The sequence below is a fragment of the Patiria miniata genome, unplaced genomic scaffold (assembly GCF_015706575.1).
Source record: "Patiria miniata isolate m_02_andy unplaced genomic scaffold, ASM1570657v1 HiC_scaffold_3, whole genome shotgun sequence".
Classification (NCBI taxonomy): Eukaryota; Metazoa; Echinodermata; class Asteroidea; order Valvatida; family Asterinidae; genus Patiria; species Patiria miniata.
Genome location: NW_024037069.1, coordinates 32,599,186 through 32,622,485, shown reverse-complemented (window position 1 = coordinate 32,622,485; position 23,300 = coordinate 32,599,186). Strand labels below are relative to the sequence as shown.

General features: G+C 38.1%; 1 protein-coding gene across 1 annotated transcript in view; it reads left to right on the top strand.

Moving 5' to 3' along the window:
• Positions 1–23,300, top strand: part of LOC119737611 — a 35,665-nt gene that overhangs the window by 2,310 nt on the left and 10,055 nt on the right. Inside the window, exons 2-11 of the mRNA XM_038212072.1 lie at positions 6,735–6,805; positions 12,885–12,979; positions 13,952–14,097; positions 15,420–15,527; positions 17,905–18,033; positions 18,519–18,622; positions 19,206–19,278; positions 19,645–19,751; positions 21,365–21,602; positions 23,186–23,206. Of these exons, the coding sequence (XP_038068000.1) occupies positions 6,735–6,805; positions 12,885–12,979; positions 13,952–14,097; positions 15,420–15,527; positions 17,905–18,033; positions 18,519–18,622; positions 19,206–19,278; positions 19,645–19,751; positions 21,365–21,602; positions 23,186–23,206 (1,092 nt within the window). The remainder of the gene's footprint in view (positions 1–6,734; positions 6,806–12,884; positions 12,980–13,951; positions 14,098–15,419; positions 15,528–17,904; positions 18,034–18,518; positions 18,623–19,205; positions 19,279–19,644; positions 19,752–21,364; positions 21,603–23,185; positions 23,207–23,300) is intronic.

Sequence of the window (23,300 nt, the reverse complement as noted above, 5' to 3'; positions counted from 1 at the left end):
CCCCCTCCCCAATTGAGCCAAAGCTGATCAAGCTCCAGAGAATGGAACATTATGATAAAATTGGCGTCCTTGGGTCCCTTACATTATGAATAGATAATTATGGTTTATTATATATTGTAGACCAGCTATAGGTCGGAATAAATGTTTATTGGGTTGTAAAAACATTGCAGTGAATTGAAGAAACATGTGCTATATGCGGCATTCACCAAGGTTGGTCCCCTACCAGCACTTGTTACTAAAACACAGCACTTTATTCAGGAGGAATGATAACTCATGTTCCTATGGATAAAATGTAAGCATCTCAACAATGAACATTATTTGAATTTCAAAATGCAGTTTTGCCTTCTCAGGTAACCGATTTGCATTGTGTAATGGACACATAATTTGATTATTTAATAGGAACACAATCACTGGTATATTTATGTATCTCGCAGGTATAATCACCCCCATTCAAACACATAAAGGCGACATAACGGCAAATAGGCATTAAGAATTTCATGTAGGTCCCCCATGTTGTGAGTTGCAAACAACATTATGAAGCGATTTGAATACAAAAAGATTGGCTGTTTGTTGCCAGTGATGTCTGGTTAGTGTCAAAATGCTTTGGCAAGCAAAGCCATTATTTTTCACGCCAGATTAAGGTTATTAATCGCGTCATTTTCATCCATTATTGATCGTGAGTCTGTCGTGAGATTTTACAAAAAGGTTGGCTGTTTGTTGTTGTCTGGCCAAAAAAAAAAAAAAATTGCTGTCTGGTTAGTGTCAAAGTGCTTTGGCAAGCAAAGCCATTATTTCTCACGCCAGATTAAGGTTATTAATCGCGTCATTTTCATCCATCATTGATCGTGAGTCTGACACGTAGCACTCTGCCTTTTTATCCGACATCTCATTAGTCGCAAACTCACAATCATTCAACTCCTTATTATTTTTTAACGAACTGACTTGAAAACTAATTGGCCAAAAAATCGACAGCCGCAAACTATTTTGTAGCATTATACTACCAAGTTGATTTTTTTCTTAACAAATTCAAAAGAATGCTTTTATCCAAACTACTTTGAAAACCGACTTTGTTTGGGTCGCAAGCCTGGTTAAATACACTATTCAATTTCCTGTATTTTCTTGAAGTCGTAGATGTCAATTTTAACAAGGTCCCCTTTTTCATTGAACCCGTCTCCGGGGTAACTTTTCAGAAACCATAATGTGCCGGTTGCTCATGACGCACTCGCCTCAGCAAGCCATTACGGCACTGATGAGTTGCCGTGAAAGGAATCAAAGAAAAGAACTTGTTTGACAATTTTGGTCCTAACAAATTATTCCATGTCACCCGCGTAGCCACAAAATGCATGCTGACACGTGTATTGTGCATGTCATTTCACTGATTAAATGCACAAAGTTCACAGTTTATTGTTCAACCCATTCCACTGGTGAGGGGGAAAAAGTAGTCTTTCATGAATTTGTGAAATTAACTCGCCGAGACAAACTGCAACTTTGTGCCACTACATCTGAAGTTCGTATCAATAATTGTGTCCTGTTGCAGAAATGCTACAGTACTTGAAGATTTGAGGAATGGGATATTGTATGAAGGGGGGGGGGAGGGGGTAAAATGGATAAATCCACAGAGGTGTTCATTTAACCAGATGCAAAATGTGGCAAATGTCAAATTAAAATAATCCTTATCTGAACGACAAATGTCTTGTAGAGATTTTGTCATGCCTTTTGGGCTGCACAATGGGTACATACATTGTAAAGCTAAAGCTAAAATTTACAGTGTCTACAATGTATGTATGTATTTCTTATTTATAAATAATTTCATATGTACTTGAAATGTAGTAGTTTTAATCTTTCCCTTTTCACCATTCGAACAGCAAATATGTTCTTTTAAGGAAGGAAGAATGTTCTTTTAAGAAATACATTCAATGCCATAGAGAATTTAATTTGTTTGTTGGCCTTATAAGCACGTACGTACCGCCCAGTCATAATCCAAGATATGTCTGACATTTCCCATTTCATAATTACCGCATATTTTGAAAGACTGTCGAGCGAGATTTAATACAACTTCATCACGCACACCGGTACCTTGCAAATTATACAGAACAATACTTCCATGCTCTGTAACCATGGAAACGGTAACCATGCCAGTCTTCTGTCAGAGCTGACAATGCCTCATTCTTCTAAATTTTTGCATGACCTTTATTAAAAGCCTAGAGCTTCACTCAGCCTGTAATTTTAATGCTGATGGCTTATCTTGTATCACGGGCGTGTACCGGTATTCCCTAATGCATCCACAGCAATTTGATAAGCATGTTTTTTTTTTATTATTTAAGCCATGTTCATATGAAAAATTTAAGTTGGTGTAAGGTGAGGTTGGTCTTGGTCAGCTGCTCTTTTGTTGCCATAATATTGTTTCAAATTTGTGTAGTTTTCATATTATGCTCAGCCGTTAAGGACAAACAAAATTCTTTGTTAAAATTTACATCACCTCTTTTTGCAAAATATCCATACAAATATTGAAAAAGGCGGAGGTTTTGGGTAAGTATTGTATCAGTCTAATCTTAATAACTTCTATTTTTTTTTCATCCATGCAATCACCCTTTGTCCATGAGATGTCCAAGGGATACTTGGGTTTTACTTTCAAATTTCTATTCAAACAAGGAGACATTTTCTTTTACAGCCAACGCATTTATTAGTTGTTATCAGAAAAATGTAACCTTGCCGCACTGTCAGAAAATATTTTTTTAGCCTTATCTGGGAAGGAAATCAACTCAAGTGGTTTTGGAGAGCTTTTACAGGGAAATAGTGTCCTTGCTTCGCAAATTGATGACCAGCAGGTCATGCATGAACATGTACTTTGCCAAGCAAGTGGAGTAGGCCTGCTCTCTAATTTTCAAAGATTGAAATTAGGGACAACACAATTTTGAATGAAAATCACTCTAAATTTAGATTAAAATACTCAATTAATCCAGTGAAAACTCCAGTCAAAGTTTGATATCTTTGATTGAATGAATTTCACTTTTAAGCCTAGTTTCAGTGTGGGAGTAAATTTTCAATAATCTTTGTAATTTATGTGAGAGTATCCATGCAGAAGATGGAATTATGTTTTTTGTAGTGTTAGTCTCATTCCTGTTAATGTAACCTTAAAGGGAATATACATCATTTGCTTTTGCTGTAAATTTAAGAAATGGATGGAATTGGGGGGTTGGAAATACATAGCAAATATAGTTACACTGACTTTTTTGAGGTTTTGGGTTCGAAAATGCTATAAAAACCAAGAAAAACAATCATTTTCCTGTTGTCTGGTTCCCTGACTCCATATAAGAAGAAACAGAGCAGTTTACATACATTGGGGAATTGTAAGGTCAGGCAACCAGTCTAGCTGGCTTGTACCCGTTCATAGGTGTGTAATCGATTGCAAACAAGTGCGATGGTCAATTGGGGCCAGTATTTGAAAAAAAGGCAGTTTTTTTCCAACGCTGATCGGCCGATCAGCGTTGGAAATTGATACAAAAATAGCACTTTTCTTGAAAATGACAGTATACCAGGTGCCATGATTTTACAGGATGCTTTACCCTGTCATTCACTAACAGTCCAGCAAGGTATTTCAAAATGATTTGGTAGTTTTATTTTTTGATGTTTGCAAATGTTGTATTTTCCCTTTAAGGAAACATGTTTTCGTCATTAGTTAGGCCAAGCAAAAATAATAATTTGTGTTTGCTCTCTCCAAGTGATGGGTTGCTAAAATTTGTCTCCCCCCCCCCCCACCCCTGAAAAAAAGAGAGAATTGAAGGTGACATTTCGTCCAACTCTTAAAAATATTGACCAGAGTTTAATTTTCTTCAGTTGAATTACGCACTTCAAATGCAAATGATTCAGTGTTGTACAAGGAAAAAAAATTAAAAACAAAATTGTGGGTGCTCTTACAAAGTGATTCATTTGCTAATATAATGTTGAAAGTGAAATTTTGTCAAATTATAGCCTATAGTTCGAAAACAACAGAACAAAAGAAAAACACCTGGTTGTCGATTCAACCTAAAAACTTTATTCTTGTAAATTTACTTTCATTTTGAGAGAGTAGGCCTATGTCACACTTTTTAAGCAAAATTTTTAGTTGGAATACATTGCTTTTCTTTCGGGTGATATCCTAAAGAACATTGAGATTTTTGTGTAAATGGAAATTAAAAGGAAAATACAACATTTGCAAACATCAAAAAATAAAACTACCAAATCATTTTGAAATACCTTGCTGGACTGTTAGTGAACGACAGTGTAAAGCATCCTGTAAAATCATGGCACCTGGTATACTGTCATTTTCAAGAAAAGTGGTATTTTTGTATCAATTTCCAATGCTGGTCGGCCGACCAGCGTTGGAAAAAACTGGGTTTTTTTCAAATACTGGCCCCAATTGACCATCGCACTTGTTTGCAATCGATTATCACACCTATGAACGGGTACAAGCCAGCTAGACTGGTTTACAATTCCCCAATTCCATCCATTTCTGAAAATTACAGCAAAAGCAAATGATGTATATTCCTTTTAAGGATTAAAGCATACTGCTTCCAATCTCCATTGTTCGAGGTTTAAGGAAGTTAAACATGGGCTGTGGGTGTGGTCACAATATGATGTCAATACCAGTGTAGTGTGATTGTCAATCAATAGCTTCACAAAATAGATCAGGAAACAGATAAAAATCTTTCAAATTGTTTAGATATCCATGTTTAGTTGAAGAATTTTGTGGATGTTCTGGTTGGGAAAATGGAACAGAATAGCATAACTACGGTATACGTAGTTCTGTAAGTCTGTAACAGAATGAATTGTGCAATTTTGCTGATTACTGCAGTGCCACTTTAGAGAAAAAAAAAACCTGCATTTTTAAAATGCACAAAAAACCTGAAAGCCTCTTAAAAACAAATTTGTTGCATTTTGAAGAATTTATTTCAAACATTTCATTGATGTTCTGGTTAAATTTAAGTTTCACAAACAAATAGTAATACAAATGGGCTGACTGTAAAACTTTGTGCTGTATTACTGTAGTGCCACTCACCCTTTACTAGAGAGAGAAAAAACTACACTTCTAAAGTGCAACAATTTAATTTAAAGCATCTTAACAAAATTTGTGGTACTTTGAAGACCTTAGTTCAAAACATTTCATGGATGTTCTGGTTCCGGAAATTGAACAAACATTGGCTGAACTAAAAACTGTATTAAAAATGGGTGGTGAAACTGTGTATGTGACAGCATATTGTTGTGCTGCATAAACAAAAAGTCCTTCTTTGATTCTCAAGTCCTTGAGAGTTGCATCAAGATCAATAGGAACCCAGCAGGAAAGCCCACGGACCCCGTAAGACACATTCAGTGTCGCGTGGGAAGAACCACTGGAAAGCAGTGGGCGTGTGCATTGTACCCAGTGACGTCAAAGAGTGGTGGAGACTGGCACGACAATAGCTGGATTACAGCAAGAAGATGGGTGTTTCTTCTCGGGGATAACAGTGTTGTTATACATGTGTGTGTAAGACTGCATTTGGTCTTGTATTTGGGCCATGCAAACAAGAGGTTTTAGTTTGTGATTTAATTAGCATTTTAATGTCATGTGTGTGTTTAGCAGGTGCTTTTGTGTATGCGCAAGGTATAAGGGACACTGCCATAAGTATAAGGGAGTTCCAAATCCAGTGCAAATTTAAGGGCAAGGTACATATGACCAAAATGGCTGATGGCGAAAGATTCTTGAGGTGTGAGAAAGTGGTGCTTTTCGATAAGTTACCGGTATTCGATATGTTTGGCTGCGGTACTGGCTGCTACATGTCCAGATTTGAACCAGCCAGCCGACCCTGGCAAGCTAGGTGCTCTAATGGTTAGACATGCATTTGCACTAGTAAGCAAGCAGGAAGTTGTGGGGTTAGTCCCCCGTCCGAGTGTTTTTTTCTCACAATCACTCTGGACAACATGAGTATACAGTGTTTATAAAACTACGTCGGTAAAGGGCCAAACCCAATATTGAATTTACATCACCCGATGCAAATTCCATGGTATGAATCATTTGGTTGTGGTACCTGCTGCTACATGTATATCAGATGCGAACCAGCTAGCTGATCCCGCCAAGCTCGGTGGTTGAGTACATGTAATTTAAATATTGAATTTACATCACCCAACACAAATTCCATCTTATGAATAATTTAGTTTTGGTACCTGCTGATATATCTAATTCGAACCAGCCAGCCGACCCCTGCAAGCTCGGTGGTCGAGCGGTTTAGACATCTGCAGTACTCAACAGGAAGTCATATGGGTTCGAGTCCCACCCGAGTGACTTTTTTTCTCACAATCAATTGGGACAACACTGAAAGGGCAAAACCCAAAATTGAAGTATTCAGAAACTTGACAAAATGAAAAGTCGGAGGGAATGCGAATAATATCTTAACCTGCACTGCAACAAAAAACAGCTTGCTGACTGGGCAGACCTGAAATAAATAAAACAAGCAACCTATTCCTAGGATCTAATTTTAAGATGTTGCTTGTAATTCAGAGTATCAGAGGTTAAATTCTGTAGGAAAGTTTGAAATTGAACAAATAGGAAAAATGTAAAAAATCAACCTTTAACTTCAATCTTTTTTTCATTCATTTTAATTTAGTATCCGAAAGTTTCGAAGCTTGAAGTTACAATGTACCGGTAATTCCTTCAAAGTTGAAGAAAACTTTATTTAGATTTTTTTGTTTTTGTTTTTGTTTTTTTGCATAATTTGCAGGCGGTCCAGTGTCGACATTTGCACCTGGGCAGAAAGTCAACGTCACCTGGCATCTTGCATATTCACACAGGGTAAGCAATGACAAAGTAAATGAAAGTGACATCAAATGACATGTACATGACAGTGACAAAAGTGACTATTGATAATTGTGTGGCAGAATACAGGTATTACGCCTTCACACAGTACAAATAACCATGAAATGATTTTGAGTGTGATATTTTCACGATTGATGGAAAGTCGAAAAGCTTATTTAACATCATGGGGGATTAAAATAATTAACTTCTTCCTTCATGATTTTAATTTATTCCTTCACGATTACATGGACTGCATAATTTGTTAAAACAAATGTCATTGAAATGTGTAAAATGTAATGCATTTATAACAGAAAAAGTAGTATTAAAAACAAATACATATAAATACAAAGATTTTATAAATTTCAAAGATACCTGTCAAAGAAAAGGACAAAAAGTGTAGATTCCTGCATTACAACAGCAGATGTTGTGGAGGCGATCCCTTTCATATTATAATTAATGCTCCTCATTAGAAAATTTGATTGTCATGCACGGTTTAAAGAAAGCCTACCGAGGCAGTACGTGAACCTGTAAAAGTGCATGCATTTAATTTTTAGTCATCGTTGCCCCTTAATTATCGAATAAATTTAACCAGAGGGCTCATGAATATGCATTTTGTAGACCATCCCCCATTAAAATTGTGGTTTCTATGGTTACTGTTTTATAATGAGCTCCTATATAAAAATTCTGCTTGTAATCGTCCTCGGAGGAAAATTCTGGGAAAGTTGCAGGGCATTTTTGGCTACCCTGGATCGAAGTTTGCAAGGAAAGGCTAGTGGAATTTGGTCATTAAATTTTGATTTTTAAGCTCTGGCTTGAGCTTAAACATGCCTTGGTGGTCGGTTGGTCAGTCTGTCTGTCCTCAAAATTTTACCAAAAATATTTTAAAATGATTGACTACATGTAATTGACCAAATGCGAGGCCGTAACCAATACCATAAAATGCCCTCTTGCCGAAAGTTTTTGGAACACTGATTTGTTTCGATCGATGCATGCACATTTATTGTTTGTCCCCGAAAGTTGACCAAAATAGCCCCATGAGTTTCTCACACTAAAATACATACCGGTAAGTGTACCAAATAGTAATTTTCAAAAAGTAAACAAAATCAATTCAATACTTAACAAAAACAAAAATTGTAACAATTCGGAAAGATGTTTATGAAAAGTTTGAAATGTAGGCAAAATATGTAAGGTAATATTATACCGTTAGTCACGTGGTATTTATCACAAATTACATCTGAAGTATGGTGTTCCATATGTGCCGTCGGCGTGGCGTTTTTTGGGCGTCGCAATTTTAATCTCTGGCAGGGATTATTTTGAAAGATTCATAAAAGACCTTCATGCAAGACAGACAGAGCTTTTAGGAGATGGAAATTTCAGTCACTTTGAGAACACTTTGGATTATTAGGCTAAAGAGTGAAATATTCAAGGAGAAGAAAATTGTTGTTCAGCAATTTTTTTCTCGTTTCTCGTTCATGCGTCAGTCCCATCACGAGACATGCTCAAAAGACCTTCGCCACAAAACGGACAAAAGCAGGATACATGTAGATGCACAAAATGTCAGAAAGGACAAACAAGTCAGTGGATGTACAGAATCCATTGAGTAGCGACCTCAAAATGAAATTATTTTCCACTTTCTGCGATGGAGTGATTCGATTTTGCTGAAACGATTTCCAGTGTGGTTATGTGCCTAATGCAATAACACAAGAATTTTCTCTGCAAAGATTGGCTGATATTTTGTTTTGGAAGGGAGAAAAAAAAGTGCATTTTGCCAGCTCAGGTAAATTCCATCAAATTTATGCATGAGTGCGTTCGTATATTTTAATTTATATACTGAAATAAATTATCCATTGTTAACATGTTTTTGTTTTAGCTGTTTCATGTGTTTGGTAAGACAAAAGATCTAAAATTCAACATTTTCTCTGTGTTTTTTTTTAGGGTGTAGGGCAAAATACACTTGTTCACACGAAACTCTTCGTAATCTTTGTCTTACTACTGTATTGTATTGTTCAGCGCATTGGGTCTTTCTGTAAATTTATGCGCTTTGTCAGCACCATTAATTATTATAATTCAAATTTCTCAATTCCAGATCTTTTTTCTCTGGAAAAAAAAACTGTACTACTCAGAGTTCCTGACTAAAATTTTATGCATGCAGCCTGTTTCTGTGAACCATGGAATAATCTATAATAATGCTAAAGAATTCTATATAAAAGATATTGGCATGTTCAAAAACATATAACTCTTGTTTTTTGGGGACTGTATCATACATGTACACTGTACAAATGATGGTGACTTGACAAAAATCTATTGGCACACTCGATTGCCAATTATTTCACGCTTTCTTGGGTGCACAGAATAACCAGGTGTGTTCAATTTCAGGAAAAAAATGCATACACGTGGGAATGCATTGTTCAACTTCATGGTTGTTTTAATTCATTGTTGCTCCCTGACGCATGGATCGTGTTGTTCAAAAAAAAGTAAGATTCTCTGACTGAAAAAGTGTTTCCTTTTTTGATGCTTAATCCATGGTCACCACAAAAAAAACCATAAAACGGTGATGTGTGCAATGCAAGAAGAGTAGCAGATGTGAACTTACAGGAAAAAGAATTGGAAGAGGTTCATTGATGAAGGATTATCCAAAACATTTTCTTAACTCTCCAATAATCCCCATCCAGTCAAACTCCAACACCACGGTTTGTTGGAGTCTGTGGGAGTGGGTACTGCACTGGTAAACTGATTATAAATGCTTTAAATGAAATTATAGCATACCACCAAAATCAGAGTGCGACAGTTTGGGTGTTGCGTTGGTGTTGGAATTTGCAGGATTGAGAAAGGTTCCTAATAAATCACTAAAGGGGGTTAGCCTCCCCAAAAGTTGAAAAGCCCCTCGATTTAATTTTTATCTTAAATTCAAAATTGAAAGAGCAATTGAAGTAACTTAAATACAATGAGCAGTTTGATGGATATTTTAACAGGTGTTCAGAATATCGTGCCCAGCCTTCTGCCCAGAAATGGCATCAGAAACTGTAAGCTCTTTTGTCGTAGTTTGGCCAGGAGTATTACTGCATGGGGCAAGTGATCCTGGTTGTGATCCTAGGCTAAAGTCTTGTAATCTGCTCAGCCCGTTGTTCATCACATCTTCCTAAGCTCCTTGTTATTCCAGAAAAAAAGAAAGAAAATCACATGTGGCATCTGTGCAAGTCCCTAAGGAAGAGGTTAAACAATGAAATTAAAACCCATCTTCATAAAAATTCTCTTCAAACTTGTCGAAGGGTTGCCTAACTTGGAAATCAACTGAGCTCACAGTACTATTTTTTAAAAAAGTCAATAAAAATCCACAAACCAAATTACATGCATTAATTCTGAAATTGAAGTTGATAGGCCTATATATTTAATTTCCCCATGCTAGTTTAAGATTTTGGGTTTTAGTTATTTATAATTTGAGTAGGAGAGGATCTACAAAAAAAATATGCATTTTGTCTAAACTAAATATTGGTGGATCTTTTATATCGCATTCAAAAGTAAATAAGTACTTTTGTGCAGAAAAACCACAATTTCACAAACAAATTTGGGGGAGAAACTAGAAATTAGCGCAAGGAGACAGATTTTAAACGTTTGATTTGCAGTTATTATACATGCAGCAAAACACAGAAATGTTTTGTTTGAGAAGGGACAATGAGCTGATCATGATGCCGGTCGATATTATCTAACAGTACTTGAGTGGCCTCAAAATCCATACCTTATTGATTCCAAGGTGAAGTGTTCAATGATTATGCATGCTTGCGAACATAATACGGGACTTGCATGGTTACATCCTGTAGGCCTACTAGTGGGGTGCTGTGGTCCAATGGTTACGATGTTCGACTCGTGTGCCGTGGTACATGGGTTTGAATCCTGACTGTGGGAACATGGTGCTTCTGCTCTTGAGCAAGGCACTTTACCATTATTGCTTCGTCCTTCGGATGGGACGTAAAGCCGTAGGTCCCGTGTGTTGTGTAATGCACGTTAAAGAGCCCAGTAACACTTATCGCTAAGAGAAGGGGTTTGCCCTGGTGTTGCTGGCAGTGGCTGCAATATGCGCCGCAGCACCTTGTAAACCATTATAAGGTGCTACATAATGGGTCTCATATCTCTCATAAACTTTATTTACTTTCTTTAATAATAGACATATCTCCAACGCCTTGAGTACCTAATAGTTGGTAGATACGTGCGCTATATAAGACTATGATATTTATTATTATTTATTATTACTTATTAACAGCTTTATTGAAAGCACTGTGGTGGGAAAAGAGCATGTACAAATTCCCTTAAATGTTTCCCGTCCCCCCCCCCCCCCCTCTAAAAATATGGTGACCAGTAGCTACATGTAGTTCCCACTTAAAGCCATTGGTGCACGTGCAGCGTGATTATTTTGAATCACTAGCTGTGCATGGACGACACATATATGTTATCAGAAAACTAAGTCTAGTCTTTAAACTAGACGTTGAACTATCATGTCAGGGAACCAGACAATTATGACAGCAGTTGAAAGTCCCGTTATGGCTGCCGTAACGATAGCAAAATTCTGCTTTTTTAATTTGACGGAGTGACCTGGATTTCGTCTTTTCAAAAAAATCCTTCTTTTGACCGCTGTGATTCGGCAAATTTGACTTGAGCCGAAAATAGATTCTCGTGTTTTTTTTTCTTTTTTCTTTCTTCAGAACTTGACCTCGATGGCCAGTTTTACCAATCATAGAAATTCAAAAGCTCTTTGGGATAGGTTGAATGAATGATAATATCTTTTTGTTGTTTTTCTTACAAGGGCATGCATTCCTTGACAAGATTGGAAATATTTTGTGTGTGGGTCACACACACAACGCTTCTTTTGATATGTCTAAAATGTTGACAACAAGGTTACTATGGATTGAGAAGCTTAGTCCAGTATAGTGTTGCTAACTGTATAACATTATATCCACACTATGGTTTGGCTAATTTGCATATGTGACCTACTGAGGCAAAATGAGGAATGTCCCCAAAACCTTGTTTTGAGTTATGGACGCCTGAAGTCTGATACACTAGAAAAATCTTGTGAAAATTGATATTGATTGTTTTGTATTTTTGAGTAGCCAAGGTATCCAAGATTTACACTATGCATTTTTGTTAGGAAAAAATTACCCACAATTTAGTGGAAAAACTTAACGTTTTTCGCTGCCGTTGGTAGCGTAATGCGTGTCTTTTTTTCAGAGCCGTTTTTCTCCAAATGAGGTTAGCAAAAACTTGGCAGGACACGGTTGAAGTTCCTGGTCATATCTTTAAAATAAATTAAGCTACAGAAATCAATTTGGTATCATTGGAAAGCTTATGAGTTGCTCTTTATAGCATGATGTACATAATGTGAAAAGTCAAATGTGGGGGTTATTCCTCATTATGCCATGGCAGGTCACATATGTTATATTAGTTGGGCATAGCTATTCTGCTTATAGCCTCCATGCACAAGGAACTGTTTTTAACACAGAAGAAAATAATTGAAATGCAGCAGATTTAACAAAAACAACACATACATTTAGCCGAAATGAGATGGAAGAAATCCATGGAATTATGACAAAATTTTTTAAAAGATTGTTTCCAAACCGTGATATATTCATTTGGAAAAAAAAGTGAACAAGTAAATTTATCAAATGTAAAAAAAATGAAAACAATATGACAGCTGTTTCTACACTTCATTTTTTGCTTTGTTGTCTTCTGAAAGACAATATTAAATATATAAAACCTGTTGAAACTGATTTTGGGCAGCTTATAGAGAGATCAGTATGCTAAAAGGTAGCACATTGCATTGATAGTTATCGCATTTTGAAAATTAACTCTTTATTTAATCCTCACTTTGTGGAGTCATTGATTTTTCATCCATAATGATGGCATTTTAGTTCCATCACTCAGATAAAAGTTAAAATAGAAATAAGGTTGATTTTTACTTCAGAGTGGGTTGTGATGTCCAATGTTGTTTCAACTTTTGAAAATGTTCCAGATTCCTACTTGATTCCAAAGGGCTGGTGTTATAAAATACCAGCATATTTGACTGTTGTTCCTTTTCTTCACCTAGGGCGGTTATAAGCTGTTCATCATTCCACGTAACGGCTCAGAGATAATGGCCCACTTGACAACGGAAGATGAATGGGTCGGCACCAACGAAACAGGGTGAGTTGTTGTTGGTTTTTTTTTCCCTTGGAATCTTTGGAAAAAAATCTTTAAAGGTACCGGTATAGTCCATCATTAGTAATTTGTGCATTTTGTTCGTTTGAAGCAACAAAAGTGCTCAATATCTGAAGAAGGATGCTGAACAACCACTCTGATGAATTTTCAGCTTAGCTTCAGCTGCATTTTTTCAGAAAAACAACATTCCAGGATCTCGATTTCAAATCAAAAGTTGCTGAATCATATTTTGAATTGGGCCTGAATCCAGCGTCCGAGACACGTTCTCACTAGCCGATTGTATACGCAACACCACGCACTGATCCGACGTATTATAGCAACCACGCGCATGTGCGTCGTGCCAAAACTTGCACGCGCTTCGCCGAATAACAAAATGAACCACTAATTTGAAGTTTCTACGGTGCTTCTTAAGAAGCACCATTGGAAAGGCCTTCTTTCGTTGATTTCTTCAAAATGACAGCTTGCCAGAAAGAATAATTTCACAGGGAGTTTAGTCTCCTTACTATCTTTCAGCCAAATATGTTTTTCAACAATAATGACGCCAGTTACTTTTTGGATAGCTGCAAATGATGGACTCTGGCTTTATGTCATGGCTCCGAAATGAAAGAAAAAAAAAGAAAAAAAAAGAGTTTCCCCTCAAATGGTCAAGCCCTTGTTTCTTATCCTTCCCATCCCCAAAACCTGAAATTTCTTCAACAAAATGTTTTTTGCTCCTAACTGATTTTTAATTTGTATCTTTGCAACCCTGTGAAAATCAAGACTTGTCAAAAACTTTTGTGTTGCTTTGAAAATTGCAACTCTAATTTAAAAAAAAAAAAACCAGAAAATTGTAGTGAAGTTCAAAATTAGCAGAGAGAAAGAGAGAGTAACCTACAGACATGTGCGTCTGCGCATTTTCCAATAACTAGGAAAGCAATTTATCCTGATTCAGTCATTTTTTTATTTATTGATTTGCAGGACCATCATGCATGAGGTCGAGATCCCATCCAACATTGAGGGCGACTACACCCTGGTGTTGAATCGTAACGCTGCGGAGTGGGTGACCGGTAACCCCAACCTACCCTTCTATACGTTCCACAGCTGTGCGGATATCACAATCACAGGTAAACGGTTTGCAGATTAGACTACTCGGGATAAACAGTCCTGATTTGAAAATCACAGGCATGTGGAAAAAGGCACACCTGGATTTTTCTAGGCTTGGATTTTTCTAGACGTATGATTTTTCCTAACTGGGACTGAGCAATCTGGTATTTTTTTTATAATATTCATTTTGGTTTACAGTAAAGCCATTTCAATTTTCAAGAGCTCACATGTATTTATGATGCCGTAAATGTATACCAAGGTGTGCGGTACAGAGGGATTCGGGCGTGTGATTTATTCGCACTTCTCGGTAAGCTTTTAGGCGTGCTATGGCGTGGGGGTGCGATTGCACGCCTCAAATCAGAAGGACTGAGTTAAGTTTGCAGATAAAAGAAAAGGTCTCAAAAAGGTCTTAAAATAAAACCCAATACAATAAATGGTAGGCCCCAACAATATTTTGTCAAAGTTTATACCTAAAAGCATTTCAAATAGTTTAGAAAGCTCCTCCCCCTTTAGTATGCCCCAAAGCCCTGATTGGCTGACAATTACTGAAATGTAAGCCATGATTGGCTAAAAAGTTATGTGCTTAATTGTGATTGGTTGAAAGTAGGGTATTGTTAATCATGTGACGGGGAGAAGTTGAATGGGACAGCATATATTTATACTTTTAAGATCAAAGCCATAACTGTAACTTTGACTATGATTGGCTGAAAAATAAACTAGCCCCTGAAGTTTTTTTCCTAAGCTTGGTTGTGATTGGTTGAATATTACTTGCTCATGATTTGATGAAAGTAAGTTTGCACTGATCGGTCGAAAGTTTAAACTTTGCCATGAGTCAAACAAGGTGCTTTAACAAAAAAAATCCATTCTCACAGAAACTAAAAATGAGAAAGGTAAAAATATAAATATTTTTAAAACAAAATTAGGGTAATAGCATAATGTCAGCTTTTTTTTTCAATTCAATTCAATTCAAGAAGACATTTATTCCACACTCCTTTAGAGAATACATCCATAAATAAAAGAAAGACTGGTAAATAGCAAAATAACAAAATCAATAAATTTGTCTCAAAAATAATAAAAGTAAAATGCGCTTTGAAGAAATGATAAACTTATTTCAATATATGTACAAGAGAAAGTAAGGAGTATGGGACTGTTTAAGTACGCCGAGGCTTGTAGAAAACAGCCCTTACAGACAACACTAACAACAGAAAACAACATGATAACGACACACGGACGAGACAGACAAGACAAAAGACTTACACGACGATAGCTAACGGCAAAAAGAAAAAAAATTGAATGTGAAAACACTGAAAACTCTTCTGTAATTCCTTTTTTAAAATTTTAGCCGGTGTCATCTGTAACACAAACATGGAATGTTCTGGCAATGGGCAATGCACGAACAACAAGTGCGTATGTGAAGACCTTGCGAGTGGTGATTTCTGCCAGTATGTCGGTGAGTAATATTATTATATTAAAGTAACGTCAATAAAGCTTCCTTGCACACACAGGAATCAGTGGCCTTCTTAGGCGCTAGCAATCACTGAACATTACATTGATCATCATTTCAAATCGATGACCCAAAGTCTGTGCACGTTGTTAACAAAATATTAGCTTATTCATCAAATGAATTCTAAGAACCAAAACAAGATAATAATGTTCCTTTTTAGATATCAAGATCATTAGTTCCACAAAAGCGACAGCTGGGAATATAACCTTTTCACATTATGAGGAAATAGATTTTTTGTTTCTATAATTTCTTTTTCCGCTGGAGTCTTGCCAAAGGCTCCAATCAGAGAAAATTCTGGATGAAGGAAAGCTGGCTCAATATTGTACTCATGAAAGAAAAGAAATAATCCAACAAATAGCATACTTGTCCTAAAGCTTTTCAAAAGGGGTGCTGTGGTCCAATGGTTACGGTGTTCGACTCGTGTGCCTTGGTACATGGGTTCGAAATCTGACCGTGGGAACATGTTGTTTGTGCTCTTGAGCAAGGCACTTTACCATTATTGCTTCGTCCTTCGGATGGGACGTAAAGCCGTAGGTCCCCTGTGTTGTGTAATGCAAGTTAAAGAACCCAGTAACACTTAACGCTAAGAGAAGGGGTTTGCCCCGGTGTTTCTGGCAGTGGCTGCAATATGCACCGCAGCATTTTGTAAACCCTTATGAAGGTGCTACATAATGGGTCTCATGTCTCATAAACTTCATGTATCTGTCTTTAATAATAGAAATAATTTCCAGCGCCTTGAGTACCGGTACCTAATTGTTGGTAGATACGTGCACTACATGTATATAAGACTCCAGTATTATTATTATTATTATTATTATTATTAAAAGTACCTGAAAAACCCCAAACAACCAAAAAAATAAGAACTACTCACAAATATGAACAGATAGCATGCCATTTACACAATGCTTGAGCTTCAACTTAATAGAGTGCAATAGGAATTTTACATCCTCCATTGTAATCAACAGTATTTTTTTCTCTCTTGATTTGTGAGTGCCGTGTGAATGCACTTTCGTCATATGTGCGTGCGTGTATGAAATGATCATTTGTTGCCATGGAGATAGTGCAGTCTTCAATGTTGAGATATGTCATTTCGGTGCATGCGTAATTACAAATGGGAAAATTTTGTAGCCGCGAAAACTCTATATTATATTTTCAGGATTTTTTTTTTAAGAATTGCTTTCTTTAAACATGTACATTTTTGTACATGCACAGTATTTAATACTTCAGGAAGCAGTAATGAATATAAGACATTTGCACATGCAGGAGTGCTACAAAGATTATGGAAATAAAATTAATTATTGCATTACTTGCTACCAGACAGTAGTTCCGTTCTCATGGGGTAGTTCCTGCCACACAGTATCGATAATGTACGGAGTGGTGGGAACTATAAGAAAAACCCTTTTTTTCAGAGGGTTAGAGATGCCCCTAGAAGGACAAAATAGGCTTTTTGGCAGAGTTGTAACGAGTCACTGATGTTTGTGACTCGAGTCGAGTCGAGTCGAGTCATTTTAAAGAAGTGACTCGAGTCGAGTCGAGTCATTTTAAAAAAGTGACTCGAGTCGAGTCGAGTCATTAGGTCAAAAGGTCGAGTCGAGTCGAGTCAAATATTTAGCTTGAGTCAATTCGAGTCACGAATATTTGAACAGTATATACCAAAATTTATAAAAGGAGGTCATAAGTTTAGCCAGCGTTCGAATCCAAGAGCTTTATAAGAAATCGCCCAAAGCCAATGATGAAACAGCGAATAAGAAAATGTGTTAAAAAATCTGGTTCCTGGATAGTATTTTGTGCGTTCTAGAACCATGAGGTGGGAGTCTGTGTCACGTTGTATATTTATACATGACTGCTATTCACAAAGCGAAGTGATCATAAATTTTGCACCGTAAGTCATTGCAAATACTTTTCGCAAAGTTGTGCTTTTATTTTTTGGGACTCGAGTCTTCTTAGCCTTCGCTCGAGTCGAGTCGAGTCTTCTGATGAGGGACTCGAGTCGAGTCGAGTCATTTGCTCGCAGTGACTCGAGTCGAGTCGAGTCATTTACCCTTAGGGACTCGAGTTGAGTCGAGTCACCAAAAATTGTGACTCGAGTCGAACTCAAGTCGAGTCATATGACTCGAGTCATTACAACTCTGCTTTTTGGTTGGACTAAAACATACAAGTTAAAAATTTTGAATAGAAAAAAAAATATCAAATTGAGTTTTTAGCTGTTTCTGCTAAGCAAATTTTGTTTGCTGCTAAGCAGATTTCGGTGCTCAGCAGCTAATGACATCAGCTCTTGGTTAATCCTATCGATTGATTGATGTCTATTTCTTTACCTATTCAGATGAGTGCATGAATGAAGACGATTGTAGTAATCACGGAGAATGTATGGAAGTCTCCGATGTAAGCTACACCTATCCCCGCTATGTCTGCTTCTGCAGTGATGGATACTTTGGACAACACTGCGAAATGGGTGAGTATGCTTATCTTGAAAGTCAAGTTGCTTAACTCAGTGTTGTAGTATGACTCTTTCTCAAGTCTGGTCGCAAGTAAATCAGTAGTCAATCCACAAGTCCAGCCACAAGTGTCAGGGGATGGACTTGTGTTTATAATTGAGGGAGCCTGTTCAATTACATCCAAATCATCCTCTTTCCATTATAAAATTAAAAATAAACCCCTCAGCTATAATTATGCCTCCCCCCCCCCCAAACAAAAAATGTGTAGAATTAATTACAATTGCACAGTAATTTTGGATTTTTGTTTGATAAACAGGGCTTGGTGAAATCTTAAGGGTACGTACGGTACTGGTAAAAGCCCTCTTTGGAAATGTGTGGATACGCTGGTGTCTTTGCCTGCTTCTCTTACCAGAACACGCTTGCATATGAACTGCTTTTGTGCTGTATAATATTTATCCTTTGCCCAAACTAATTTTGTCTGCTTCTTGTATTTTTTTAAAAGAAAATCCATCGGACTTCAAGGTTGATATGACAATGGAGGAAATGTCCAGCTACTACCACAGGGATCTGTCTGATTCAATGTCCGTGTACTTCACAGTACTGACAGTGAGTATTGACTTTTTGCTGATTTATTTGGATTTATTGGAAGGGGTCCAGTTGGAACAGCAATAACTTTCCTTCCACCTCAGTGTCCAAGGTTTGAATACCATGGGGGGGGGGGGGGCCTGACATGTGGATTGGGTTTCAGTCCCTGCCTGATCCTGATTCTGTGGGTTTTAAATTATTTCGTCGCCAACAATGTTGGTTTTCATCAACTGACACGCAAGCATGTTGCGGCAATGCGATTCAGAGAAAAACGCTTTGAAAGGTTTAACACGAATTTACTCCCTCCGTATACTTATGGGCTTACACCAAAATTTGATTGAAACTTTTTTTTTACTGGTGAAATAAAGAGCAGTTCTCAACCAGAAAATTGATAATGAAAAAAAAATCCATGGGAACAATTTTAAAAAAAAACAGGACGAAATAGTGTGTCAGAGCAAGGTACCCTTCTAAAAGATATTAAAATTTCATTGCGTACCACACCCCCCAAAAAAAAAATTCATGAACCCAAGTCTTAATTTCTAAGTTATTTTAATGTGATTAAAGCAGGGTAATGAAGATTTAAATTCTTGGATTACATTTGCAGGCCACAAATGAAGTTGAAGTGATTGTCAAGTCAACCGGCAAGGGCTGGATTGGATTCGGATGGCGTCCCAGCGGTATGATAAACAGAAAACAGGCTCTTGAAACAAACCTTGAGCGTAGTTGTACAATCTTCCTCATTTCTGTCTTCAGTTTGTATAAAATGTCAAATCATTCACAATTTATGTAGAGGAACTAATTGCCAAGTCAAATCTGATTTTTTTTGAATAATTTGTTTAGTTTTCCTTGTTTGGTTTGCATCGTTTAAATCTGGCATTACATTCTAAGTATTTTTTAGTCATTATTACAACAACAGCAACTTTGTTCATGAAAGAAAGAAACTTGATTCAGTGTCCGATCTTTTTGTTACAAAAGCTGCAGCTAACTTAGACAGTGAGTCAATTAAAAATGTAACACGAAATTCAATAAACGTTAATTGGCAGGTATGGACGGCACCTGTCGTAACTTCCCAGTGGCGTACACCTCAGGGGCCGTGCCGGAGGGGGAACCAGAGGGAGAACCTGGAGCTGAACCTGAACCGACGGCCGCGGTAATTAAGAGCGGTCATACTCTTGGAGAAGTCTGTTTACTGAAAAGAAAGCTAGGCTTGTTTTCAACTGAGAAAGATAAATCAGTCGATCAGTCGGTCAGTCATTCAGTCAGTCAGCAGTGTTGTAGTCAAGTACTTTTTCCGAGGACCAAGTACTACCGAGTACTTAGGTTGCCGAGTACGAGTACGAGTACGAGAACCTCCGAGTACAAGAACAGGTCACCGAGTACGAGTACTTGTACTTACGAGTACAAGTACGAGTACTTGTACTTCCGAGTACGAGTACAAGTACAAGTACTTGTATTTCCGAATACGGCCATACGGCAGATGGTTCATTGTGCGTAATTGGCCCAGGGCCAGTCAAATCGATATACAGACCCTCTCACAGCTAGCTGTTAAATGTGTTTGTCCAAAAATGCACAGAGGAAAATCAGGAAACTTTGATTTCTCCACAAGCCAAATCAACCATTTCAAACTGAAAGTATCGGTAAAATAAGTCTGTGGTATATAGTCAAGCTACACCATTTCCCCCGAGTACTGCTATTCGAGCACGAGTACTTTGATGATGAGTACAGTTTCGACATGTCGAGTACGAGTACTTTGCTGCCCGAGTACGAGTACCATAATTTCGAGTCTGAGTACTTTGACATTTGAGTACAAGTACGAGTACGAGTACTCCAAAAAGTACTTGAGTAGTACTCGAGTACAACTTAGTACCGAGTACGAGTACTACAACACTGTCAGTCAGTCAGTGGGAGAGTCAGTCTGTGAGTCAGTCAGTCCATCAGAAGACAGTATGCCAGCCCTTTATGGTAGTACAAAACATGTGTTTCTTCTGGAACGGCCTCCTTGGACAATCGGAATTCTTGGGACGGCACTTGTCTCCCCAGAGCTCTTCGTAGAACAAAGCCTGCCAACAAACATTGCGACTCTTTTCGTTGTTCCGATTATCCCAAATTGGGGTCAGTTTTGTAGAGCCAATTTTGGAAACTCCTGATGTAAGCATGGACAAACTTTGCTCGAGAAAAAATACGAGTAAAAAAAATTACCAGCCCAAAAAGCAGTGGATTACCAGTAAATTGTTCTCTGCTTTTTCTGCATTTTTAAAAAAATCTCTTTTTGATCTTGGGAGCTCTCTGAAATTAGATCTGGTACTCCTAAAAACCACTTCCCTTTCACACACCTTAACTCTTTCGCTACGGAATTTAATTTACCCATTTTGTCCCAACTGGACATAATAAATCGCTGGAAATTCCGCCGAGCGTCGATGTGGGCGCCGCCATCTTAAAATGTATCTCTGTAAACAAAACTGCTCACAATAACCTGAAGCGCACCCCGGCCAGACGGAGAGCCGCTGGCAGCGGCTCAAACTAGGGTCAGAGGTTATACGATATAAATTATGTAGATAAGGCACACGTCATGGGGATACCCTGTTGATTCACAGCGACGTCAACGAGCCGCTGCCAGCGGCTTGCCGTACGACCTGTACAATTTGTGTGTGCCGCTGTCAGCGGCTCGCCGTAGCGAAAGAGTTAACATCCCAAAGTTGTGGACAGTTTTGTTTTGCTTGATTGCATCACCTGCTTCATACCGGTATGTTCATCTTAATGTAGGGACGACGTCGTCGTCGTTCCGTCCGCTCAGTCCGCATTCCACGTGACTCCGACGGTGGCGGGATGGACATGGACGATGAGTGCATCCCGTGGGGCTCTGGGGGCGCCGAGCCAGGGGCGAGTGCGGAGCCAGAACCAGAGGCGGAGCCGACGGCAGAGCCAGGGGCGGTGCCAACGGCAGGACCAACTTTGGAGCCAGGGGCCACAGCTGAGCCAGCAGCAGAGGGAGAACCAGAGGGTAAGGCAAATCTCACCAAAAGACTCGCTCTCAATCTCTGCACATCCATATACAGATGCACTGGGATCGATTGACTCATGACACTGATGTGAATTTCATCTTGCAGAAATGTCCCACGTTATGTTGCTGTTGTGAAAATAAGGTACCGGGTATTGACATAAAACATGGGTGTTAAATCTCCATTCAAAGTACAGCTGTGGAACCATTGTTGGCCAATTAATTTTTCCCCAAAACACTTCGTTTGAAATCCACTGAGGCGAATCTCGCCAAATTACTTTCATATCTGAACATCCAAGAAGGAAATGACTAATAACTTTTTGTCTTTGCCTTCTCCTTTTCACCACAGATAAGCCCCCCCCTCCAGTCTGCCTCATTCACCAATTAACTACCTTTCTCTCCCTCTCCCCATCATTGACTTTGTCCTTTGTGTTCCCCACCTCTTGTGGTCAACCATCCCCTTCCCCCAATCCCCCTCCCTTTTGTTACCCTCCTTTCTGTTCAGCCGCCTGCTTTCTCTGTGTATTTTCCTCTGTTTTAGCCTCTGAAGAAGAACTTGCTAAGTTCGCAACGTCAGGCCACATTAATTTTTAGATTTATTTTCCTCTGCATCATCTATTTCCACTTGACTGCTTTTGTTACATCAGTAATGTATACATGTACCTGTTTATGTTTATAGTCTTGTCATTTAGCCTTCGAGAAAGACTCTGCTAGGGTCGAAACGTCAGGCCACTAACTATTTTTTTGCATTTATACCATAGGTCCTTTTGGTTGGTAAGCAGTTTGCAATGTTTTCAGCTAATTCTATTTTTCAAATTACTTTCACTCAGTCTTTAAATATCTACATATATATAACAGGGATCGATAGACTCGTGACATTCATCTTGCAGAAATTTCCCACTTACGTTGCTTTTGTGCAAATAAGGTATTGACATGAGATATGGGTGTTAAATTGCCGTCAAGTAAAGCAAGTAAAAGCAATTAACCCTTACCCTACTTGACCCTCCAATGCATGCCAATTGTGCCTCAAGAAAATCTCCTATGTTTTTTGCATGGCCCTCCAATATCTGCCATGTCATTTCAAGGGTAACTGGACAGGCACTCCAATACATGCCACAGAGAACAATGAGAGTCCTCTGATAACAAAGTGAGTGCCCCCAGCTGGTCAGTATCAGGCACCCTCCAGGGCCTCCAACTCCTGCCAATTGGAGCCTTCACTGTTAAGACTTGTTATCTGCCAAATAACTGCAGCTGGAGGGCATTGGCATAACCAACTGACATGCAGTAAACTACCCTCAGAGAGTAAGGGTTAAAGCATTTTTCACAAAATTTTCCTCGGAAACAGTTTGTTTGAAATCCACTGTGCTGTGAACCTATCACTTTAAACAGTACATATCTTAGCTGTTCCACCTTTTCCCCAAACTAACAAAAGAGGTGATTTATCTTTTTAATCACATTTCTGTCAAAAGGACGAATTATTTCTTACACACAAAAAAACCGACAAGAAAAACTCATATTTTTGTTCATAGTGAGGCCTTTGCAGTTCATGCTGATAACTTGTATTTCTTTTTTTTTTAATTCCACAGGAGAACCTGAAGCACCAGCAGGTAAGAGAAAAACCCAACATATTTACACGTTTATCTAATCAATGTCGAGTTGTTTACTCAAGGCGCCTAATGACAAGTTCTAATGTTACAAAAT